Source organism: Oncorhynchus gorbuscha, linkage group LG02 (genome assembly GCF_021184085.1).
Source record: "Oncorhynchus gorbuscha isolate QuinsamMale2020 ecotype Even-year linkage group LG02, OgorEven_v1.0, whole genome shotgun sequence".
NCBI classification, from domain to species: Eukaryota; Metazoa; Chordata; class Actinopteri; order Salmoniformes; family Salmonidae; genus Oncorhynchus; species Oncorhynchus gorbuscha.
The window spans coordinates 103,537,247-103,565,037 of NC_060174.1; the positions used below are offsets into that span (position 1 = coordinate 103,537,247).

The 27,791-nt window shown below is 42.7% G+C and overlaps 1 protein-coding gene across 1 annotated transcript in view; it reads right to left on the bottom strand.

Moving 5' to 3' along the window:
* LOC124014556 (glutamate receptor 1-like) overlaps positions 1-26,739 on the bottom strand; it is a 124,157-nt gene extending 97,418 nt beyond the window's left edge. The window contains exons 1-2 of the mRNA XM_046329697.1: positions 26,279-26,739; positions 25,946-26,080 (exon numbers count right to left, since the gene is read on the bottom strand). Of these exons, the coding sequence (XP_046185653.1) occupies positions 25,946-26,080; positions 26,279-26,363 (220 nt within the window). The 5' untranslated portion in view covers positions 26,364-26,739. The remainder of the gene's footprint in view (positions 1-25,945; positions 26,081-26,278) is intronic.
* Positions 26,740-27,791: the final 1,052 nt, after the last annotated feature.

The window sequence follows — 27,791 nt, forward strand, 5'->3', positions numbered from 1 at the left end:
CGACACTTTATTTCTAAATAACCCAGAGCTGATAATAGTTGCTACAGGGCCTGCAGCTGGTCCTAGCTTCAAACACGATGCCTCACAACCTGTAGGTGCTATGTGATTCAGAACCTTTCGTGATTGTTCTAAAAACAACAACAACAACAATTATTAATAATAATAACAATAACAATATTAACAATTATAATAATAATAACAACAACAGTAAAAATAACAATAATAGTAACAATAATAATAACAACAACAAGAACAATAATAACAATAATAATAACAATAATAATAATAACAACAATAACAACAACAACACTACTACTACTACTACTACTACTACTACTACTACTACTACTAATAACAATAATACTAATAATAATACAACTACTACTACTACTACTACTACTAATAATACATTGTATATAGCAGATGCCATTCAGGACACTCAAGGACACCTTTCATTAAAAGGCAGTGTGTAGAGAAAGACAGTCAGGAATGACTGTTAGTTTTAAAGCCCTGGGAAGGAATGAAGGGGAGATGGAGAGAGGCTTTCTGTTCTCCCTGTGTATAATATAAACCCTGCTATCATCATGCAGGCTCTTGTGGCTCTGTGCTTGAGTGACATGACTGGGACATCTGGCCTGGCTGCATGTCACCATCGTGAAGGAGGTGACATGAGTTGGGAGGATGACCACAAGCAATCTCTGACCGACAAAACACACTGGACAACCTGGCACAAGCATGACGTGCTACTAGTGTGGGTCAGTGAATAGGGGCCAGACTGAATTTATTTGTGCATTTGTGCATGTCTCGTACTGCTGGAAAACCCACTGTGTCTCCCCCCCAAAATACAAGGCTCCTAAAAACAAATGTTACCATATGCTCAAACTGAGAGAGACTGACTGTATACCGGAAAGTTGGAATTGCACTTGTGAAGGATTAGACCAGATGTCCTCTTCATGTGAATCATACACACACACACACAAACACACACACACATAGACACAAAAACACACACACACACTCATAATTTGACAGCATGCTCACTTTGTTATCCAGACGTAATGTGCATGAATTCCCTTGGACCTCATGAGTTACCAAAATCAATTGCTTTTATAGACATAAACAATGAGGCGCCTTTGTTTAGAATCAATGTAAAGATGCTGCTGCTGCACCAGACAAGTCACTCATTCATCAATACTCTGGCCACACCTTTTAGGCAGGAGGCAATGATTTGTATTTTTATTTCACCTTTATTGAACCAGGTAGGCCAGTTGAGAACAAGTTCTCATTTACAACTGCGACCTGGCCAAGATAAAGCAAAGCAGTGCGACAGAAACAAACAACATGGAGTTACACATAAACAAACGTACAGTCAATAACACAAAATAAAATAAATGTATGTACGGCGTGTGCAAATGTAGAAGAGTAGGGAGGTAAAGGCAATAAATAAGCCCTAGACGCGAAAATAATTACAATTTAGCATAATACTGGAGTGATGGATGTGCAGATGATGATGTGCAAGTAGAGATACTGGGGTGCAAAAGAGCAAGAGGATTAATAACAATATGGGGATGAGGTAGTTGGGTGTGCTATTTACAGATTGGCTGTGTACAGGTACAGTGATCGGTGAGCTGCTCTGACAGCTGATGCTTAAAGTTAGAGAGGGAGATATAAGACTCCAGCTTCAGAGATTTTTGCAATTTGTTCCAGTCATTGGCAGCAGAGAACCGGAAGGAAAGGTGGCCAAAGGAAGTGTTGGCTTTGGGGATGACCAGTGAAATATACCTGCTGGAGCGCTGAAGCGTGTGCTACGCGAATGTATGGCACACAATAGAGAGACAGTAGTCTGAGACTGACAAGGATACAAATCACCCAAACTATAAGAGCAGGCCAGGAGGTTAAGGCCACACAATATCTATACCTGGAGTGCAGCACATGTGCACTGTAGAGGGCAACAACATGTAGCCTTCAATGCCTTTACCCTTGAGGGACGGGCCGTGCCATGCCTAGAGCCCAGTGCTCTCCGCAGCTGGACAACACCACAGGCTCCCGTTGAACACCACCACAGGCTCCCGCTGGACAACACCACAGGCTCTGGCTCCTGATCAAGAATGCTGCTCCCACAGAATCACATTCTTGTCATTTTCTACCAACTGAAAACTCACTTGGAACACAGTGGTTGAATTAACATTGTTTCAACGTGATTTGTGAACGTAGTGTGACGTGGAATCAACGAGGAAAACAAAAGTTATTAACCAGTACTGTTTTCATCTCATTTCAACCTGCGTTTTAAACATTGAAATTATGGTAAATTGTCAACTTAAATAGATTGATTTAACCTGACTAACGGATTGTTACGTCAGTCTAATGTCAACATAATCAGCAGAACTATGTGTAAGTTGATAATGCATAGAAACGTCTAAAAATCTTTTTTTATCCTATATTCAATATACAGTATTTTGGGTGATTGAAATTATGTTGAATTTCATATTTGATTAAACATATGTTATTTACCTTATTTCAATGTTGATATTAAAATGGTATGTTTGAATCAACGACATTGTTCCAACATCATGAACCTAAATAAAGAGGTATATTGAAATAAAATCTGAAGCCACAGTCCAACGATTCCTTCCTGAACACTGACCCCTACTGGTGTAGAGGGGTAATACCCCTACTGGTGTAGAGGGGTAATACCCCTACTGGTGTAAAGAGGGGTAATACCCCTACTGGTGTAAAGGGGTAATACCCCTACTGGTGTAGAGGGGTAATACCCCTACTGGTGTAAAGAGGGGTAATGCCCCTACTGGTGTAGAGGGGTAATACCCCTACTGGTGTAGAGGGGTAATGCCCCTACTGGTGTAAAGAGGGGTAATACCCCTACTGGTGTAAAGGGGTAATACCCCTACTGGTGTAGAGGGGTAATACCCCTACTGGTGTAAAGAGGGGTAATGCCCCTACTGGTGTAGAGGGGTAATACCCCTACTGGTGTAGAGGGGTAATGCCCCTACTGGTGTAAAGAGGGGTAATACCCCTACTGGTGTAGAGGGGTAATACCCCTAGTGGAGTAAAGAGGGGTAATACCCCTACTGGTGTAGAGGGGTAATACCCCTACTGGTGTAAAGAGGGGTAATGCCCCTACTGGTGTAAAGAGGGGTAATGCCCCTACTGGTGTAAAGGGGTAATACCCCTACTGGTGTAAAGAGGGGTAATGCTCCTACTGGTGTAAAGAGGGGTAATACTCCTACTGGTGTAAAGAGGGGTAATGCCCCTACTGGTGTAAAGAGGGGTAATGCCCCTACTGGTGTAAAGAGGGGTAATGCTCCTACTGGTGTAAAGAGGGGTAATGCCCCTACTGGTGTAAAGAGGGGTAATGCTCCTACTGGTGTAAAGAGGGGTAATGCTCCTACTGGTGTAAAGAGGGGTAATGCCCCTACTGGTGTAAAGAGGGGTAATGCTCCTACTGGTGTAAAAAGAGGGGTAATGCCCTACTGGTGTAAAGAGGGGTAATGCCCCTACTGGTGTAAAGAGGGGTAATGCTCCTACTGGTGTAAAGAGGGGTAATGCTCCTACTTGTGTAAAGAGGGGTAATGCCCCTACTGGTGTAAAGAGGGGTAATGCTCCTACTGGTGTAAAGAGGGGTAATGCTCCTACTGGTGTAAAGAGGGGTAATGCCCCTACTGGTGTAAAGAGGGGTAATGCCCCTACTGGTGTAAAGAGGGGTAATGCCCCTACTGGTGTAAAGAGGGGTAATGCTCCTACTGGTGTAAAGAGGGGTAATGCCCCTACTGGTGTAAAGAGGGGTAATTCCCCTACTGGTGTAAAGAGGGGTAATTCCCCTACTGGTGTAAAGAGGGGTAATTCCCCTACTGGTGTAAAGAGGGGTAATTCCCCTACTGGTGTAAAGAGGGGTAATGCCCCTACTGGTATAAAGAGGGGTAATGCCCCTACTGGTGTAAAGAGGGGTAATTCCCCTACTGGTGTAAAGAGGGGTAATTCCCCTACTGGTGTAAAGAGGGGTAATTCCCCTACTGGTGTAAAGAGGGGTAATGCCCCTACTGGTGTAAAGAGGGGTAATGCTCCTACTGGTATAAAGAGGGGTAATGCTCCTACTGGTATAAAGAGGGGTAATGCCCCTACTGGTGTAAAGAGGGGTAATGCTCCTACTGGTGTAAAGAGGGGTAATTCCCCTACTGGTGTAAAGAGGGGTAATGCCCCTACTGGTGTAAAGAGGGGTAATGCTCCTACTGGTGTAAAGAGGGGTAATGCTCCTACTGGTGTAAAGAGGGGTAATACTCCTACTGGTATAAAGAGGGGTAATGCCCCTACTGGTGTAAAGAGGGGTAATGCTCCTACTGGTGTAAAGAGGGGTAATACTCCTACTGGTATAAAGAGGGGTAATGCCCCTACTGGTGTAAAGAGGGGTAATGCCCCTACTGGTGTAAAGAGGGGTAATGCCCCTACTGGTGTAAAGAGGGGTAATGCCCCTACTGGTATAAAGAAAGACTGGTGTAAAGAGGGGTAATGCCCCTACTGGTATAAAGAGGGGTAATGCCCCTACTGGTGTAAAGAGGGGTAATGCCCCTACTGGTATAAAGAGGGGTAATGCCCCTACTGGTATAAAGAGGGGTAATGCCCCTACTGGTATAAAGAGGGGTAATGCCCCTACTGGTATAAAGAGGGGTAATGCCCCTACTGGTATAAAGAGGGGTAATGCCCCTACTGGTATAAAGAGGGGTAATGCCCCTACTGGTATAAAGAGGGGTAATGCTCCTACTGGTGTAAAGAGGGGTAATGCTCCTACTGGTGTAGAGGGGTAATGCCCCTACTGGTGTAAAGAGGGGTAATACCCCTACTGGTGTAGAGGGGTAATACCCCTACTGGTGTAGAGGGGTAATACCCCTACTGGTGTAAAGAGGGGTAATGCCCCTACTAAGGGGGTGTAAAGAGGGGTAATACCCCTACTGGTGTAAAGAGGGGTAATGCCCCTACTGGTGTAAAGAGGGGTAATGCCCCTACTGGTGCAAAGAGGGGTAATGCCCCTACTGGTAAAGAGGGGTAAACTGGTGTAAAGAGGGGTAATGCCCCTACTGGTGTAAAAGGGGTAATGCCCCTACTGGTGTAGAGGGGTAATACCCCTACTGGTGTAAAGAGGGGTAATGCCCCTACTGGTGTAGAGGGGTAATGCCCCTACTGGTAGAGGGGTAATAAAGAGGGGTAATGCCCCTACTGGTGTAAAGAGGGGTAATGCCCCTACTGTGTAGAGGGGTAATGCCCCTACTGGTGTAAAGAGGGGTAATGCCCCTACTGGTGTAAAGAGGGTAATGCCCCTACTGGGTAAAGAGGGGTAATGCCCCTACTGGTGTAAAGAGGGGTAATGCCCCTACTGGTGTAAAGAGGGGTAATGCCCCTACTGGTGCCCTACTGGTGTAAAGAGGGGTAATGCCCCTACTGGTGTAAAGAGGGGTAATGCTCCTACTGGTGTAAAGAGGGGTAATGCTCCTACTGGTGTAAAGAGGGTAATGCCCCTACTGGTGTAAAGAGGGGTAATGCCCCTACTGGTGTAAAGAGGGGTAATGCCCCTACTGGTGTAAAGAGGGGTAATGCCCTACTGGTGTAAAGAGGGGGCTCCTACTGGTGTAAAGAGGGGTAATGCCCCTACTGGTGTGTAAACTGGAGGGGTAATGCCCTACTGGTGTAAAGAGGGGTAATGCCCCTACTGGTGTAAAGAGGGGTAATGCCCCTACTGGTGTAAAGACTGGGTAAAGAGGGGCCCCTACTGGTGTAAAGAGGGGTAATGCCCTACTGGTGTAAAGAGGGGTAATGCCCCTACTGGTGTAAAGAGGGGTAATGCCCCTACTGGTGGTGTAAAGAGGGGTAATGCCCCTACTGGTGTAAAGAGGGGTAATGCCCCTACTGGTGTAAAGAGGGGTAATGCCCCTACTGGTGTAAAGAGGGGTAATGCCCCTACTGGTGTAAAGAGGGGTAATGCCCCTACTGGTGTAAAGAGGGGTAATGCCCCTACTGGTGTAAAGAGGGGTAATGCCCCTACTGGTGTAAAGAGGGGTAATGCCCCTACTGGTGTAAAGAGGGGTAATGCCCCTACTGGTGTAAAGAGGGGTAATGCCCCTACTGGTGTAAAGAGGGGTAATGCCCCTACTGGTGTAAAGAGGGGTAATGCCCCTACTGGTGTAAAGAGGGGTAATGCCCCTACTGGTGTAAAGAGGGGTAATGCCCCTACTGGTGTAAAGAGGGGTAATGGTATAAAGTATAAAGAGGGGTAATGCCCCTACTGGTGTAAAGAGGGGTAATGCCCCTACTGGTGTAAAGAGGGGTAATGCCCCTACTGGTGTAAAGAGGGGTGGCCCCTACTGGTGTAAAGAGGGGTAATGCCCCTACTGGTGTAAAGAGGGGTAATGCCCCTACTGGTGTAAAGAGGGGTAATGCCCCTACTGGTGTAAAGAGGGGTAATGCCCCTACTGGTGTAAAGAGGGGTAATGCCCCTACTGGTGTAAAGAGGGGTAATTCCCCTACTGGTATAAAGAGGGGTAATGCCCCTACTGGTATAAAGAGGGGTAATTCCCCTACTGGTGTAAAGAGGGGTAATTCCCCTACTGGTGTAAAGAGGGGTAATTCCCCTACTGGTGTAAAGAGGGGTAATGCCCCTACTGGTGTAAAGAGGGGTAATGCCCCTACTGGTGTAAAGAGGGGTAATTCCCCTACTGGTGTAAAGAGGGGTAAAGTAAAGGGGTAATCCCCTACTGGTATAAAGAGGGGTAATTCCCCTACTATGCCCTACTGGTGTAAAGAGGGGTAATGCCCCTACTATAAAGAGGGGTAATGCCCCTACTGGTGTAAAGAGGGGTAATGCCCCTACTGGTATAAAGAGGGGTAATTCCCCTACTGGTATAAAGAAGGGTAATGCCCCTACTGGTGTAAAGAGGGGTAATGCCCCTACTGGTGTAAAGAGGGGTAATGCCCCTACTGGTATAAAGAGGGGTAATTCCCCTACTGGTATAAAGAAGGGTAATGCCCCTACTGGTATAAAGAGGGGTAATGCCCCTACTGGTATAAAGAGGGGTAATGCCCCTACTGGTATAAAGAGGGGTAATGCCCCTACTGGTATAAAGAGGGGTAATGCCCCTACTGGTGTAAAGAGGGGTAATGCCCCTACTGGTATAAACAGGGGATATGCCCCTACTGGTATAAAGAGGGGTAATTCCCCTACTGGTATAAAGAGGGGTAATGCCCCTACTGGTATAAAGAGGGGTAATGCCCCTACTGGTATAAAGAGGGGTAATGCCCCTACTGGTATCAAGAGGAGTAATGCCCCTACTGGTATAAAGAGGGGTAATTCCCCTACTGGTATAAAGAGGGGCCATGCACTGCAGTGAGAATACCTCTATCATCCAGATACCTACAGTACCTCTACATACACTGCTTAACTTTGGAAACAAGGGAAAAGGAAAGGGGTAAACCTAGTCAGTTGTACAACTGAAATGTGTCTTCTGCATTACATTTTTTATTTTATTTAACCTTTATTTAACTAGGCAAATCAGTTAAGATCAAATTCTTATTTACAATGACGGCCTACCAAAAGGCAAAAGGCCTCCTGCAGGGACGGGGGCCTTGGATTTTAAAAAACTAAATACAATAAATACAATAGAAATATTGGACAAAACACATCACAACAAGAGAGACAGCACAACATAAAGAAAGACATAAGATAACAACACAGCATGGTAGCAACACAACATAACAACACAGCATGGTAGCAACACAACATAACAACACAGCATGGTAGCAACACAACATAACAACAACATGGTAGCAACACAACATAACAACAACATGTTAGCAACACATCATAACAACAACATGTTAGCAACACATCATAACAACAACATGGTAGCAACACATCATAACAACAACATGGTAGCAACACATCATAACAACAACATGGTAGCAACACATCATAACAACAACATGGTAGCAACACATCATAACAACAACATGTTAGCAACACATCATAACAACAACATGTTAGCAACACATCATAACAACACAGCATGGTAGCAACACAACATAACAACACAGCATGGTAGCAACACAACATAACAACACAGCATGGTAGCAACACAACATAACAACACAGCATGGTAGCAACACATCACAACAACACAGCATGGTAGCAACACATCACAACACAGCATGGTAGCAACACAACATAACAACACAGCATGGTAGCAACACAACATAAAACACAGCATGGTAGCAACACAACATAACAACACAGCATGGTAGCAACATAAACATAACAACACAGCATGGTAGCAACACAACATAACAAACAGCATGGTAGCAACACAACATAACAACAACATGGTAGCAACACAACATAACAACACAGCATGGTAGCAACACAACATAACAACACAGCATGGTAGCAACACATCATAACAACAACATGTTAGTAACACATCATAACAACAACATGTTAGCAACACATCATAACAACAACATGTTAGCAACACAACATAACAACAACATGGTAGCAAAACAACATAACAACACAGCATGGTAGCAACACAACATAACAACAACATGGTAGCAACACAACATAACAACACAGCATGGTAGCGACACAACATAACAACAACATGGTAGCAACACAACATAACAACACAGCATGGTAGCAACACAACATAACAACACAGCATGGTAGCAAAACAACATAACAACACAGCATGGTAGCAACACATCATAACAACACAGCATGGTAGCAACACAACATAACAACACAGCATGGTAGCAACACAACATAACAACACAGCATGGTAGGGGCAACACAACATAACAACACAGCATGGTAATAGCAATCCAGATACAACATGTAGCAACACAGCATGGTAGCAACACAACATAACAACACAGCATGGTAACAACACAACATAACAACACAGCATGGTAGCAACACAACACTTTGGAAACAAGGGAAAAGGAAAGGGGTAAACCTAGTCAGTTGTACAACATTTTAAACCTTAACTACACAGTATGGCAAAAGCAACACATCATAACAACAACATAAATAGCAATAGAAATAACAAAACAATCACAACAAGGTAGCAACACAACATAAAAAAACATAAGATAACAACACAGCATGGTAGCAACACAACAAAAACACAACATGGTAGCAACACAACATAACAACACAGCATGGTAGCAACACAACATAACAACAACATGGTAGCAACACAACATAACAACAAGCATGTTAGCAACACATCATAACAACAACATGTTAGCAACACATCATAACAACAACATGGTAGCAACACATCATAACAACAACATGGTAGCAACACAACATAACAACAACATGGTAGCAAAACATCATAACAACAGCATGGTAGCAACACAACATAACAACAACATGTTAGCAACACATCATAACAACAACATGTTAGCAACACATCATAACAACACAGCATGGTAGCAACACAACATAACAACACAGCATGGTAGCAACACAACATAACAACACAGCATGGTAGCAACACAACATGACAACAACATGGTAGCAACACATCACAACAAACAGCATGGTAGCAACACATCACAACAAAACAGCATGGTAGCAACACAACATAACAACACAGCATGGTAGCAACACAACATAACAACACAGCATGGTAGCAACACAACATAACAACACAGCATGGTAGCAACACAACATAACAACACAGCATGGTAGCAACACAACATAGCAACACAGCATGGTAGCAACACAACATAACAACACAGCATGGTAGCAACACAACATAACAACACAGCATGGTAGCAACACAACATAACAACACAGCATGGTAGCAACACAACATGACAACAACATGGTAGCAACACAACATAACAACAACATGGTAGCAACACAACATAACAACACAGCATGGTAGCAACACAACATAACAACAACATGGTAGCAACACAACATGGCAGCACCACAAAACATGGTACAAACATTATTGGGCACAGACAACAGCACAAAGGGCAAGAAGGTAGAGACTACATCACACAAAGCAGCCACAACTGTCAGTAAGAGTGTCCATGATTGAGTCTTTGAATGAAGAGATTGAGATAAAACTGTCCAGTTTGAGTGTTTGTTGCAGGTCGTTCCAGTCGCTAGCTGCAGCGAACTGAAAAGAGGAGCAACCCAGGGATAAAAAAATAAATAAAATGTTAACCTTTATTTTACTAGGCAAGTCAGTTATGAACAAATTCTTATTTTCAATGATGGCTTAGGAACAGTGGGTTAACTGCCTGTTCAAGGGCAGAAAAACAGATCTGTACCTTGTCAGCTCGGGGATTTGAACTTGCAACCTTTCAGTTACTAGCCCAATGCTCTAACCACTAGGCTACCCTTCCGCCCCAGGTGTGTGCTTTGGGGACCTTTAACAGAACGTGACTGGCAGAACCCAACCCCTCTGAATCAGAGGTGCGGGGGGCTGCCTTTATCGACATCCGCGTCTTCGGCGCCCGGGGAACAGTCAGCTGTGTTCAACAACTTTAAACACTGATCAGCTCCCAAACTCCTTTGCGAGGACTACCTTAATAATATTGAAAAGTTTAAAGTAACGCCTAACTTTTCTTACACAAGCTGTATGTGAAAGTACATTCGGAGTGAGGTTGGGGTTATGTAAGCTGCATTGACATCTGATTTTCCCAGAGGACACCATCGTTTCAACGTGAAACTAGGTATACTATCATTGGCCCAGTGTGTGCCCAGTGGGAATGTCTTGCCACAACCTTTTGAGGCTGGCAATCTGGATACCTGCTAATCTCCTTGATATGGTAATCTAAAGCATTATAGGCCTATAAATATAATTCCTTTGTGTGATTACCACAGGAGAACACTTGTACTGCTTCTGCTAAACACGGGCAATCCCCTTCCTACTTAAATTGATTTTTGACAACTGAACTCCCCTTTCACTCTACACCAGAGTTAATTCCACATATTCACTACTCTTAACTGAAGAAAATAATCTGTTTAGTTATGATACAATGAATAATAGATTAAATGGGTTTGTTGAGGCAAGGCCCCGCTAAACGATTCACATAAAAGGCACAAGCTCCCATAGAGACAGAAACATCACTTATATGCAACCATCTCCAGCTACAGTATGTCAGGGCAATCACACAGGCTTAGTTCTGTATTTCACACACACAAATACACATTGCCCTTTAACATGATCGTGTGTCTACCTGTGTCTTTTAACCCCTGCCACGAGGGAAAACCAGTGTGTACTGTAAACATGCTGTTAAACACGTCCACCACACACACACATGCCGTAGGCTACACGTCAGTTTCTCCTATAGCCGAAAGACTCAGCTTCAACTCAGTGATGGCACTACACCATGTATATCTAATTGGGGATAATCCAACTGGAATGGTTTCTTGCCAAGGTGGAGACACTCAGTTAGCCGCTCTACTGTCACTCATCAAAGTCAACTTATCTCACAAGAAGCAAACGAATCACAACAAGCTCAATCTGTTTTGGGGGATTGCCCAACATTGTGTGACATGATGTATTTTTTTTTATGCAAACACAAAACAAATGACTAGAAAGTATCCTGACAATTATTTCCATTCTTCGCTCAACCTATCTGTAAACTGCTGATAAGGAGAATATTGGCGCTGACATAGAAAGTTGGAATCTAAATAAAACATGCCTCACTACCAACAGCACATTGGAAATGTATGAGTTTTCTGACTTAATTTTTAATTATCCTCAATGGTAGATTATGGTCATGTTTATTTTTTCACTGGCGGGCATTGTGACTAATACCGCAATTTGCATAAAGAATCCAGTGACATGTCTGTTTAGCAGTTCATCCAGTGATAGAACACCAACAATGACATGTCTGTTAAGCAGTTTTACACCTGCATTGTTTGCTGTTTGGGGTTTTAGGCTGGGTTTCTGTACAGCACTTTGAGATATCAGCTGATGTACGAAGGGCTATATAAATACATTTGATTTGATTTGATTTGATTTGCTAGAACACCAACAGTGACAAGTCTGTTTAGCAGTTCATCCAGTGATAGAACACCAACAATGACATGTCTGTTAAGCAGTTCATCCAGTGATAGAACACCTACAGTGACATGTCTGTTTAGCAGTTCATCCAGTGATATAACACCTACAGTGACATGTCTGTTTAGCAGTTCATCCAGTGATAGAACACCTACAGTGACATGTCTGTTTAGCAGTTCATCCAGTGATAGAACACCAACAGTGACATGTCTGTTAAGCAGTTCATCCAGTGATAAAACACCAACAATGACATGTCTGTTAAGCAGTTCATCCAGTGACAGAACACCTACAGTGACATGTCTGTTTAGCAGTTCATCCAGTGATAGAACACCAACAATGACATGTCTGTTAAGCAGTTCATCCAGTGACAGAACACCTACAGTGACATGTCTGTTTAGCAGTTCATCCAGTGATAGAACACCAACAGTGACATGTCTGTTTAGCAGTTCATCCAGTGATAGAACACCTACAGTGACATGTCTGTTTAGCAGTTCATCCAGTGATAGAACACCTACAGTGACATGTCTGTTTAGCAGTTCATCCAGTGATAGAACACCAACAGTGACATGTCTGTTAAGCAGTTCATCCAGTGACAGAACACCTACAGTGACATGTCTGTTTAGCAGTTCATCCAGTGATAGAACACCTACAGTGACATGTCTGTTTAGCAGTTCATCCAGTGATAGAACACCTACAGTGACATGTCTGTTTAGCAGTTCATCCAGTGATAGAACACCAACAGTGACATGTCTGTTTAGCAGTTCATCCAGTGATAGAACACCAACAGTGACATGTCTGTTAAGCAGTTCATCCAGTGATAGAACACCAAACAGTGACATGTCTGTATAGCAGTTCATCCAGTGCAGTGATACAACATCTACAGTGACATGTTTGTATAGAAGAACATACAGTACAGCGATAAAACACCTACAGTGACATGTCTGTTTTGCAGTTCATCCAGTGATAAAACACCTACAGTGAAATGTCTGTTTAGCAGTTCATCCAGTGCAGTCATAGAAAACCAACAGTGACATGGCTGTTTAGCAGTTCATCCAGTGATATAACACCTACAGTGACATGTCTGTTTAGCAGTTCATCCAGTGATGGAACACCAACAGTGACATGTCTGTTTAGCAGTTCATCGAGTGCAGTGATAGAACACCAACAGTGACATGTCTGTTTAGCAGTTCATCCAGTGATAAAACACCTACAGTGACATGTCTGTTTAGCAGTTCATCCAGTGATAGAACACCAAACAGTGACATGTCTGTTTAGCAGTTCATCCAGTGATAGAACACCAACAGTGGCATGTCTGTTTAGCAGTTCATCCAGTGATAGAACACCAAACAGTGACATGTCTGTATAGCAGTTCATCCAGTGCAGTGATAAAACACCAACAGTGACATGTCTGTTTAGCAGTTCATCGAGTGATAGAACATCAACAGTGACATGTCTGTTTAGCAGTTCATCCAGTACAGTGATAAAACACCAACAGTGACATGTCTGTATAGCAGTTCATCCAGTACAGTGATAAACCACCAACAGTGACATGTCTGTTTAGCTGTTCATCCAGTGCAGTGATAGAACACCTAGAGTGACATGTTTGTTTAGCAGTTCATCCAGTGATAAAACACCAACAGTGACATGTCTGTATATCAGAACATCCAGTGCAGTGATAAAACACCAACAGTGACATGTCTGTATAGAAGAACAGCCAGTGCAGTGATAGAACACCTACGGGGACGTGTCTGTTTAGCAGTTCATCCAGTGCAGTGATACAACATCTACAGTGACATGTTTGTATAGAAGAACATCCAGTACAGCGATAAAACACCTACAGTGACATGTCTGTTTTGCAGTTCATCCAGTGCAGTGATAAAACACCTGCAGTAACATGTCTGTTTGGCAGTTCATCCAGTGCAGTGATAAAACACCTACAGTGACATGTCTGTTTAGCAGTTCATCCAGTGCAGTGATAGAACACCTGCAGTAACATGTCTGTTTGGCAGTTCATCCAGTGCAGTGATAAAACACCTACAGTGACATGTCTGTTTAGCAGTTCATCCAGTGCAGTGATAAAACACCAACAGTGACATGTCTGTTTAGCAGTTCATCCAGTGATAGAACACCAACAGTGACATGTCTGTTTAGCAGTTCATCCAGTGCAGTGATAGAACACCTAGAGTGACATGTCTGTTTAGCAGTTAATCCAGTGGTAGAACACCTACAGTGACATCTGTTTAGCATTTCATCCAGTGATATAACACCTACAGTGACATGTCTGTTTAGCAGTTCATCTAGTGATAGAACACCTACAGTGACATGTCTGTATAGCAGTTCATCCAGTGATAGAACACCTACAGTGACGTGTCTGTATAGCAGTTCATCCAGTGCAGTGATAGAACACCGACAGTGACATATCTGTATAGCAGTTCATCCAATGCAGTGATAGAACACCTACAGTGACATGTCTGTATAGCAGTTCATCCAGTGCAGTGATAAAACACCAACAGTGACATGTCTGTTTAGCAGTTCATCTAGTGATAGAACACCAACAGTGACATGTCTGTATAGCAGTTCATCCAGTACAGTGATAAAACACCAACAGTGACATGTCTGTTTAGCAGTTTATCCAGTGATAGACCACCAACAGTGACATGTCTGTATAGAAGAACAGCCAGTGCAGTGATAGAACACCTACAGTGACGTGTCTGTTTAGCAGTTCATCCAGTGATGAAACACCAACAGTGACATGTCTGTTTAGCAGTTCATCCATTGCAGTGATAGAACACCTACAGTGACATGTCTGTTTAGCAGTTCATCCAGTGCAGTGATACAACATCTACAGTGACATGTTTGCATAGAAGAACATCCAGTACAGCGATAAAACACCTACAGTGACATGTCTGTTTTGCAGTTCATCCAGTGCAGTGATAAAACACCAACAGTGACATGTCTGTTTAGCAGTTCATCCAGTGATAAAACACCTACAGTGAAATGTCTGTATAGTAGTTCATCCAGTGCAGTGATAGAACACCTGCAGTAACATGTCTGTTTGTTAGGTCATCCAGTGCAGTGATAACACACCTACAGTGACATGTCTGTTTAGCAGTTCATCCAGTGCAGTGATAAAACACCAACAGTGACATGTTTGTATAGAAGAACATCCAGTACAGCAATAAAACACCTACAGTGACATGTCTGTTTAGCAGTTCATCTAGTGATAGAACACCAACAGTGACATGTCGGTTTAGCAGTTCATCCAGTGATAGAACAAAAACAGTGACATATCTGTATAGCAGTTCATCCAGTGATAGAACACCAACAGTGACATGTCTATTGAGCAGAACATCCAGTGCAGTGATAAAACACCTACAGTGACATGTCTGTTTAGCAGTTCATCCAGTGCAGTGATAAAACACCAACAGTGACATGTCTGTTTACCAGTTCATCCAGTGCAGTGATAAAACACCTACAGTGACATGTCTGTATAGCAGTTCATCCAGTGCAGTGATAGAATACCTACAGTGACATGTCTGTATAGCAGTTCATCCAGTGCAGTGATAGAACACCTACAGTGAGATGTCTGTATAGCAGTTCATCCAGTGATAAAACACCTACAGTGACATGTCTTTTTAGCAGTTCATCCAGTAAAATAACACCAACAGTGACATGCCTGTTTAGCAATTGATCCAGTGCAGTGATAGAACACCAACAGTGACATGCCTGTTTAGCAATTGATCCAGTGCAGTGATAGAACACCTAAAGTGACATGTCTGTTTAGCAGTTCATCCAGTTCAGTGATAAATCACCTACAGTGACATGTCTGTATTGCAGTTCATCCAGTGGTAGAACACCAACAGTGACATATCTGTATAGCAGAACATCCAGTGCAGTGATAGAACACCTACAGTGACATGTCTGTTTAGCAGTTCATCCAGTGATGAAACACCAACAGTGACTTATCTGTTTAGCAGTTCATCCAGTGCAGTGATAAAACACCAAAAGTGACATGTCTGTTTAGCAGTTCATCCAGTGATAAAACACCTACAGTGAAATGTCTGTTTAGCAGTTCATCCAGTGCAGTGATAGAACACCTGCAGTAACATGTCTGTTTGGCAGGTCATCCAGTGCAGTGATATAACACCTACAGTGACATGTCTGTTTAGCAGTTCATCTAGTGATAGAACACCTACAGTGACATGTCTGTATAGCAGAACATCCAGTGCAGTGATAAAACACCTCGAGTGACATGTCTGTTTAAAGGTTCGTCCGGTGCAGTGATAAAACACCTACAGTGACATGTCTTTTTAGCAGTTCATCCAGTGAGAAAACACCTACAGTGACATGTCTGTTTAGCAGTTCATCCAGTGCAGTGATAGAACACCTACAGTGACATGTCTGTTTAGCAGTTCATCCAGTGATAAAACACCAACAGTGACTTGTCTGTTTAGCAGTTCATCCAGTGCAGTGATACAACATCTACAGTGACATGTTTGTATAGAAGAACATCCAGTACAGCGATAAAACATCTACAGTAACATGTCTGTTTGGCAGGTCATCCAGTACAGTGATAAAACACCAACAGTGACTTGTCTGTTTAGCAGTTCATCCAGTGCAGTGATAGAACATCTACAGTGACATGTTTGTATAGAAGAACATCCAGTACAGCGATAAAACACCTACAGTGACATGTCTGTTTAGCAGTTCATCCAGTGCAGTGATAAAACACCAACAGTGACATGTCTGTTTAGCAGTTCATCCAGTGCAGTGATAAAACACCAACAGTGACATGTCTGTTTAGCAGTTCATCCAGTGCAGTGATAAAACACCAACAGTGACATGTCTGTTTAGCAGTTCATCCAGTGCAGTGATAAAACACCAACAGTGACATGTCTGTAAAGCAGAACATAAAGTGATAGAACACCGATAGTAACATATCTATATAGTAGAACATCCAGTGCAGTGATAAAACACCAACAGTGACATGTCTGTATAGCAGTTAATCCAGTGCAGTGATAGAACACCTACAGTGACATGTCTGTTTAGCAGTTCATCCAGTGATAGAACACCAACAGTGACATGTCTGTCTATCAGAACATCCAGTGCAGTTATAGAACATCTACAGTGACATGTCTGTCTATCAGAACATCCAGTGCAGTGATAGAACACCAACAGTGACATGTCTGTATAGAAGAACATCCAGTTTTTTGATAGGACACCTACAGTGACATGTCTGTGTCACAGTTCATCCAGTGCAGTGACAGAACACCTACAGTGACATGTCTGTATAGCAGTTCATCCAGTGCAGTGATAGAACACCAACAGTGACATGTCTGTACAGCAGAACATCCAGTGATAGAACACCGATAGTGACATGTCTGTATAGCAGAACATCCAGTGGAGTGATAAAACACCAACAGTGACATGTCTGTTTAGCAGTTCATCCAGTGATAGAACACCAACAGTGACATGTCTGTTTAGCAGTTCATCCAGTGATAGAACACCAACAGTGACATGTCTGTTTAGCAGTTAATCCAGTGGTAGAACACCTACAGTGACGTCTGTTTAGCAGTTCATCCAGTGCAGTGATAAAACACCAACAGTGACATGTCTGTTTAGCAGTTCATCCGGTGATAGAACACCAACAGTGACATGTCTGTTTAGCAGTTCATCCACTGCAGTGATAGAACACCTACAGTGACATGTCTGTATAGCAGTTCATCCAGTGCAGTGATAGAACACCAACAGTGACATGTCTGTAAAGCAGAACATCCAGTGATATAACACCTACAATGACATGTCTGTTTAGCAGAACATCCAGTGCAGTGATAGAACACCTACAGTGACATGTCTGTATAGCAGTTCATCCAGTGCAGTGATAAAACACCTAGAGTGACATGTCTGTTTTGCAGTTCATCCAGTGCAGTGATAGAACACCTACAGTGACATGTCTGTATAGCAGTTCATCCAGTGCAGTGATAGAACACCAACAGTGACATGTCTGTTTAGCAGAACATCCAGTGCAGTGATAGAACACCTACAGTGACATGTCTGTATAGCAGTTCATCCAGTGCAGTGATAGAACACCTACAGTGACATGTCTGTATAGCAGTTCATCCAGTGCAGTGATAGAACACCGATAGTGACATATCTGTATAGCAGAACATCCATTGCAGTGATAAAACACCTACAGTGACATGTCTGTATAGCAGTTCATCCAGTGCAGTGATAAATCACCTAGAGTGACATGTCTGTTTTGCAGTTCATCCAGTGAAAGAACACTGATAGTGACATAACTGTATCGCAAAACATCCAGTGCAGTGATAGAACACCTAGAGTGACATGTATGTTTAGCAGTTTGTCCAGTGCAGTGATAGAACACCAACAGTGACATGGCTGTTTAGCAGAACATCCAGTGCAGTGATAGAACACCTACAGTGACATGTCTGTATAGCAGTTAATCCAGTGATAGAACACCTACAGTGACATGTCTGTTTCGCAGTTCATCCATTGCAGTGATAGAACACCTACAATGACATGTCTGTTTAGCAGTTCATCCAGTGATAGAACACCTACAGTGACATGTCTGTATCGCAGTTCATCCAGTGATAGAACACCAGCTGATGCACACATTAAGAGTGCATGCCCAGATTCTCATTAAAACCACAGTCAGTTGTTCTTAGGAAACGTCTTCATTCAATGAGAAATATCTTCTAGTACAATGTGTAATTCCACTAAAAACACTCCAGCACTGATAAACCATATTCCATTCTACATTATCCATCTTTATCTGTTTGTGCCTTTGAATCGATTGATAATTCTAGACACCATTGATTACTGAACTACAGTAATGCATTCAATCATTGAAACAGGTTTCTCAACCTTCTCTGGTAAAAGGGAAACCAGTCTTTTGAATAAACAGTCAAATGTGACACCCTTAAAAACAGAAATGAGGGAGCAAACTGGGTGATTGCAGAAGGGTAAGATGGCATTACATTAACTTTAAATTGGCTTGGGGGAATGTCGGGTTTGTCAAGAAAGAGAATCATGTCCCTGTTGAACTGCTGTGCCACTCTCTCCCTCACCTCCCTCTATTTCTCTCTCTCTCTCTCTCCCTCCCTCCCGCCATTTCTCTTTCTCCTTCCCTCTATTTCTCTCTCTCCCTTCATTTCTCTCTATCTCTCCCTTCCTCTCCCTCCCTCCATCCCTCTATTTCTCTCTCTCTCCCTCGCCCTCAATTTCTCCCTCCCTCCCTCCCTCCCTCCCTCTCCCTCTCTCTCCCTCCCTCCCTCTCCCTCTCCCTCTCTCTCCCTCTCTCTCTCTCTGTATGAGAGTGAGACAAGCAGTACTTGGTTTAACTGGACTAGAATACACTGTAACTATCAGCAGTTATTTAGTGTTAGCCCCAACACTGCCCTCTAAAGGCCTGATGTCAGGATACATAGCATGACATTATGGCTTCAACCAAAGTGCCAAGTCTAGGTCCAAGAGGCTTCTAAACAGCTTCTACCCCCAAGTCATCAGCTTTTACCCCCAAGTCATAAGACTCCTGATCATCTAATAAAATGGCAACCCAGACTTTTTGCATTGCCCCCCCCCCCCTCTTTCCACCTCTGCCACTCTCTGTTGTTACTCCTCTCTACATGTAAATCTTACCTCAACTAACTGGTGCCCCCCGCATATTGACTCTGTACCGGTACCCCCCTGTATATAGACTCGTTATTGTTATTTTACTGCTGATCAGGTGGGACCATTCTAACCAATGAGAGGGCAGATACACATGTGAACAACAGCTCCATTATAGCATCTGTGACAGCATGGCCAGTGCCGTTGAGGCTATCTCCATTTTAAAGTAGTACATTTCCTTCTTCTTCATTGGCTGATTGCTCCCAATTTATAACAATCCCCACCCAGTTGACTACTTTTAAATGGTGGAAGCCCTCATTGGCAATGTCCATGCTAAAATGGATTATATCCATGATGAGTCTTCTATCTATCTATCTCTATGACAACAGCCAATATAAAGTTTTTATTTCAAAGTTGCCGAAATGCTACGTGTGTCCACTTAGATCAGTGCATTCGTAACAACCAAACCATTACAAAACTTATTTTTTGACCAATTAAGCCTCATGTAGAAAATTAGCAATTCCTTTTCGACACTCTCTCATTGATCTCCATGCAAAAATTACTCACTTTGTGGGCTTATTTTTTTTTTTGTGAACAGATTTTTGGGTGGAGTAAAACCTCTTGCTTCGTCTCTCGCGTCACCTCTTCCTCTCTGCTTCAACCTCCTTATGGGAGGTGGCTAGAAAGTCTGCACTGGAACCATGAAGGGTCCATGGTAATGTTTCAGTCTTTAAGGATTATCGGTACTGACTTGTAGCTATGTGGGACACCTCAGGTCATTTGTGGCACAAGAAACTGTCCATTGTCCACTAACTGAATTTGCCATGTGTCTCGGCGCTCTCTACCAGGTGAGTGATGCTGTGCTGCCTGGGAGAAGCAGGAAGCTGTGTCTGCATTTTCTGAGACCCTGGATGTAGACGGCTGTGACTGTGTGTGTGTGACGCATGCAGACACATTAGCCTGAATAACCTCATATACATGAATCCTTCAATTTGGTAGACATCCAGTGGTGTCTCTGAGTCCTTGGTAGCCTAGTTAATGGTCCTAATATATTCATTGGATGTTGTTATTGTTCTACTATATACGGTTATTATTGTAACTGTTAATATGGCTTGTCATTCCTCCCCCTCACCCTGGGCAACTCAATTAGTTGTTTTAAATGATGATGGTTGCTATATTATAGTAGCATAGCCATCTGTCTAAAGTAAATATGACAATATCTTACTGATGACAAAAAAAGGGGTTCTTGTGAATGATTTGCTTACTTTAGAAATATAATTGTATTGCCCAAGCCACTTTAGTGTTCTTAAGACAAAATCATCATTGGCCCCCATTGAGAATGCCTGGGGCTGCACAGTCACAATGCCTGGGGCAGCACAGTCACAATGCCTGGGGCTGCACAGTCACAATGCCTGGGGCTGCACAGTCACAATGCCTGGGGCAGCACAGTCACAATGCCTGGGGCAGCATAGTCACAATGCCTGGGGCAGCACAGTCACAATGCCTGGGGCAGCACAGTCACAATGCCTGGGGCAGCATAGTCACAATGCCTGGGGCAGCACAGTCACAATGCCTGGGGCAGCACAGTCACAATGCCTGGGGCAGCACAGTCACAATGCCTGGGGCAGCACAGTCACAATGTCTGGGGCAGCACAGTCACAATGCCAGTGGCAGCACAGTCACAATGCCTGGGGCAGCACAGTCACAATGCCTGGGGCAGCACAGTCACAATGCCTGTGGCAGCACAGTCACAATGCCAGTGGCAGCACAGTCACAATGCCTGTGGCAGCACAGTCACAATGCCAGTGGCAGCACAGTCACAATGGGAGTCAGTCGTGCTGATAACGTCTATATCAATGGAGTGACAAGTCTGTGAAACCCATGACTAAGATCCATTTAGTTGTCTGAAGAAGAAAATTAAAATAAAAAAAACACTGAATTGCTAAGGTAATTTCCAGATTCTCTGCGTCTTTTTTTAAAATCAACTGATGAAACGCTGCTATTCCTTCCTAATGCAAATCTTGATGTCGTAAGCGGCTCACACTAATGTCTAGAATGAGGAGGCATTGGCAGGAACAATACTGACTCACTGATCTCTTTTAATAAGAGCCCAGGGTGGTCTGGTTGCAAAAAATACCTTAAGTTAATTTCCCCCTGATCTTTTCCCTCAAAGTTTCCTTAACTCTAAGTAGGTTGCACAAAAGTGAATTTCCTAAGAGAGAGAGAGAGAGAGAGAGAGAGAACAGCCAATCAGGATACATTCAAAAACCAAATCAATACTGACTCACTGATCTCTTTTAATAAGAGCCCAGGGTGGTCTGGTTGCAAAAAATACCTTAAGTTAATTTCCCCCTGATCTTTTCCCTCAAAGTTTCCTTAACTCTAAGTAGGTTGCACAAAAGTGAATTTCCTAAAGAGAGAGAGAGAGAGAGAGAGAGAGAGAGAGAACAGCCAATCAGGATACATTCAAAAACCAAATCAATACTGACTGGTCACTGTGTCTAAAGCAAGTCATAAAACTCATCCAATCATAACATAATATCTCCAGGAGATGAGAGGTGAGGACCCAGGATCAGAATACCAAGTCTTCAACTGCAAGCCGCCTCTTTCACCTGTCCACAAAAAAAATGTCCGTACCGTTGGGTTTGCCGTCTGTGTACAATTTTAATGTTTGCTCCCTCATTCCATCTTCCACTTTCTCATTGCAAGGTTACAATTATTGGAAGCTTGCGGGAACACAGGGAGTGCCTGAAATGAGTTTATTCTATGTTACTCAATTGAGACACATAGGAAATGTAGTCAATTTGATATGTCAAGTTTTTCAGATAATCTTCATATTGGCATAATTATGGTTCTCTAAATGTGCTATTTCACATCATCTCCACAGAATGACGCTGATACAGCTCAACTCTCCCTGTTGATTCTCACGTTTCATGACTGCTATGATCAATCAAATAATTTCTCTCCGTCGTGTTTTTTTTTGAGGCGCCTAAAATACCCATTATTGCCCAACTGGGATGCGTTTCGGAAAGCGCTAACTTATAGACGACATGAAAGTCAAAAAAGTAACTGCATGACGCCAACAGATGGTGCCTTAAAATGTTCTTATCTTTTAGAAAACTGCAGATTCGTGGAAATGAGTGGCAAGACGGGATCCTTTCAAATGAGTGCCTAGACGGGATCCTTTCAAATGAATGGCAAGACAGGATCCTTTCAAATGAGTGCCTAGACAGGATCCTTTCAAATGAGTGCCTAGACGGGATCCTTTCAAATGAGTGCCTAGACGGAATCCTTTCAAATGAGTGCCTAGATGGGATCCTTTCAAATGAGTGGCAAGACAGGATCCTTTCAAATGAATGGCAAGACAGGATCCTTTCAAATGAGTGCCTAGACGGGATCCTTTCAAATGAGTGCCTAGACGGGATCCTTTCAAATGAGTGCCTAGACGGGATCCTTTCAAATGAGTGCCTAGACGGGATCCTTTCAAATGAGTGCCTAGACGGGATCCTTTCAAATGAGTGCCTAGACGGGATCCTTTCAAATGAGTGCCTAGACGGGATCCTTTCAAATGAGTGCCTAGATAGTATCCTTTCAAATGAGTGCCTAGACAGGATCCTTTCAAATGAGTGCCTAGATAGGATCCTTTCAAATGAGTGCCTAGACGGGATCCTTTCAAATGAGTGCCTAGACAGGATCCTTTCAAATGAGTGCCTAGACGGGATCCTTTCAAATGAGTGCCTAGACGGGATCCTTTCAAATGAGTGCCTAGACAGGATCCTTTCAAATGAGTGCCTAGACAGGATCCTTTCAAATGAGTGCCTAGACGGGATCCTTTCAAATGAGTGCCTAGACAGGATCCTTTCAAATGAGTGCCTAGACGGGATCCTTTCAAATGAGTGCCTAGACAGGATCCTTTCAAATGAGTGCCTAGACAGGATCCTTTCCTACTGTACATCCAAAATCAGTATGACAGAATGTTAGAGAAGAGGTTACTGACACTATCGTTGACATTTAGTAAAGAAACAGGTGTTAATGCAATGGAGACGGCATTTGAACACCTCGAACACTAACTGTCATCAAAGTGAAAACACGATTCAGTGCAATTACAAAGCACTGTAGTCAGTTAGTCAATTACAAAGCACTGTAGTCAGTTAGTCAATTACAAAGCACTGTAGTCAGTTAGTCAATTACAAAGCACTGTAGTCAGTTAGTCAATTACAAAGCACTGTAGTCAGTTATTCAATTACAAAGCACTGTAGTCAGTTAGTCAATTACAAAGCACTGCAGTCAGTTCGTCAATTACAAAGCACTGCAGTCAGTTCGTCAATTACAAAGCACTGCAGTCAGTTAGTCAATTACAAAGCACTGCAGTCAGTTAGTCAATTACAAAGCACTGCAGTCAGTTAGTCAATTACAAAGCACTGTAGTCAGTTAGTCAATTACAAAGCACTGCAGTCAGTTAGTCAATTACAAAGCACTGTAGTCAGTTAGTCAATTACAAAGCACTGTAGTCAGTTAGTCAATTACAAAGCACTGCAGTCAGTCAGTCAATTACAAAGCACTGTAGTCAGTTAGTCAATTACAAAGCACTGTAGTCAGTTAGTCAATTACAAAGCACTGCAGTCAGTTAGTCAATTACAAAGCACTGTAGTCAGTTAGTCAATTACAAAGCACTGTAGTCAGTTAGTCAATTACAAAGCACTGCAGTCAGTCAGTCAATTACAAAGCACTGTAGTCAGTTAGTCAATTACAAAGCACTGTAGTCAGTTAGTCAATTACAAAGCACTGCAGTCAGTTAGTCAATTACAAAGCAATGTAGTCAGTTAGTCAATTACAAAGAACAAACCATTCAGTAAACCCTAAATCTCAACTAAATCTTGTCATGAATATTGTGTAAATTGGGGAAGTTGAGGAGACTAAACTGCTTGGAGTAAGCCTGGATTGGGGTGACAGGTAGCCTAGTGGTTAGAGTGTTGGGTTGAGTAACCAAAAGGTTGCTAGAACAAATCCTCCGAGCTGACAAGGTAAAAGTCTCTCGTTCTGCCTCTGAACAAGGCAGATAACACACTGTTCCGAGGCCGTCATTGTAAATACAAATTTGTTTTTAACTGACTTGCCTAGTTAAGTAAACTGACATGGTCTAAACGTATTGATGCAACAGTAGCTAAGGTGGGGAGAGTGATGTTCTGCTTTCTTGACATCTCTATCAACAAAACAAGTCCTACCAGACCTAGTTCTGTTGCACGTGGACTACTGACCAGTTATATGGTCAAGTGCCACAGAGGGACTTTGGCAAATTACAGTTGTCCCAGAAAAGAGCAGCACGGCTAGCCCTTAAGTGTACACAGAGTGCTAACATCGATGACATGCATGTCTTTTATCTCCTGGCTCAAAGTAGAGGAGGGATTGACTGCATCACTACTTGTCTTTGTGAAAAACATAGAGCTGTCTAGCACACAGCTCAGACACCCATGCAGACCCCCACGACACATGCCACAAGGGGTCTCTTCACAATCCCCAAGTCCAGAACAGACTCTGGAAAACGCACAGTACTACACAGAGCCATGACTACAAACTCTATTTCACATCAATTAACTCATGAAAGCAGTAAAATCTGATTTAAAAAAAATATAAAATAAAACATTAAACTACACCTTATGGAACAACAAGGACTATGAAGAGACACAGACACATACGCACGCTAGCACACACACTCTACACACATGTACATTGTAATATTGTTGTGTGGTGGTATTATACATGTTGTATTGTAGATATGTAGTGGTGTAATAATGTTATATGATGTACTGTACTCTTTTATTTTGGGTTTTACGTGTGATGTAAGTGCCTCAATGTGTTTGGACCCCAGGAAGAGTAGCTGATAGGGATCCCTAATAAATACACGTTTAAAAAATGACAGATGCCATATCTTAATTTGAGCCAGTTTCACACAACAGGACAACAAATCCTGCAGCAACAGTTAATGTGAATTGTTATGTAGATTATAATTCATGGACATTTTTCCATAGGGGTTTGGGCAAATCAAGTCTGAAATTTGAAATTGGAAATGATTATGCAAAAGGCTTCTAACTTTGTTTAACCTCGAAAACAGTACACGTTTGCGTTTCCTGCTATGCAGGAAAATTCCTGCAACAACAGGATGATCAAATTAAGATATGGCATCTGTACATGTGCTGTTCATTAAGGGAGATAAAGGCTAAACTCACATGCATATGTCATAGCAAAGCTGCTTGCTGTGTCGACCATGTCCACTTGTGGTACCAGTTTGGGGATATCCTGGTGATGAGAGAGTGCAAACCGAAAAACCTCATATTCGTGGGAGCCGTTTGGGAACAATCCCCCTGTGTGCAAGACAAAGGCCATCATTGAAAAGGGTTCACATCAACTGTCATCAAACAACGAATATTTTTAACGTAGCCTATTACAAAATAAGACGAATGGGGACTGTCTTGCAACTTTGGAATTACGCAGCAGTTTAGATGTCAAACCGACAGGACGCAGTAGTGATATAATAAGCATTCCGTGTTGATAATACTCACCTATATTTATATTACTTGGGAAACTTGAACCAGCGCAAAACCCAACACAAAAACTAACAAAGACCAAGGTAAGTCGTCGCTGCATATTTCCTTTTGCATTGGCGACGAAAAAAGAAACAAATGCCAAATAAAGGTCTGCTTCTGTTGCCCACAAGCCACTCACAATGCATTCATAGTTGTAGTAGACTAGACTAACTGAATTCGCAGAGCTTGAGTCACAACCGCTCTCTCCCTAGCCTGGCGCACTCGCTCTCTCGCTGTCTGCGGTGCGCGCAGAGCTAAAGATAATGACGGTGTCAATACACAAGCAGACGGAGCCCTACCTGCTTTAGATATAAACTGCGGAGCTTCGATTATGTCAGCATTAAATGCGAGCTCATGATGGTTTTCTGAACATTCTGTCACCGTATCGTATGAGAATTACGCTTAGATAAATCGTTACAGAACTGGGAATGCCCAAATTCCTTGCCCAGACTGTTAATAATCCAGTAGTGGAGTTGCCAAGACGTTCATGGCATAATGATTGTGCAAGCAGCTCATTACCGGTCTATGATTGGTCGCAAATGGCAACCTAAATCGACCAGTTAATTACATTTTATGTAGACAAGTATAATGCAAATAATGACACATATAGTTAACTAGTTAATTACATCGTATGTACACAAGTATAGTGAAAACAATGACACATATAGTTAACTATTTTATGACACATACATATGTTATTATTAGGTTACAGAACACAAATGTATAGCCTAATGAGGCTGTTTTGCGACGGACATCAAGGTGTAGACCGACAGTAAAGATAATAAATACGGAGTATTTTAACATGCGGTATTTTACAGTCATACATCTCTTAAAAGATACAGTATTTAGGCCTGCCCCTCACAACTGCTCTGTCACATAATAACATATATACGGCACAGCGTTTAAATTCTGCCTATACATCAGAAATCAGACAACAAGAATGCGGCTTTGTCTTAATATGCAGCCGACCCGAGATCAACTCTTTGCGCGCGCTCTAATCCAGGACATCGGAAATGAATGAACGCCTTAACAGACGACGTGTTGGCCTGATAATAGCCTCATTACTACCTCGTTTGGCTTTACCCCTGTTCTCGGGTCTGGAGTCTTATGACTTTGGATCAGGAGAGAGACACGGACACAGAAGTGATATTTAGAGACTGCTCTTTTTGGACAGCAGAATATTTATTGGCGCTATAGGTTTTTGCAAATGGGAGAAACATTTCCTGGGCTACTGGCTTTGTGATAGGCCTACTTGCATAACAAATACTAACACTAATCTCTTACATATTTTATCCACAGTGCTGAGTGTATACTGTCACCATGCTAGCAGTAAAACAACATTTTAAAACAACGTTGTCACGTGCATCTACGGCACAATTCTATAGCAACCCCACAGCACAGAGCTCATAAATAGACTAATGTTAAATCCCTAACTTCCTGATTTTCAACAGTTGAAAACCAGACAATGAATAAAGGATGAATGCATTGT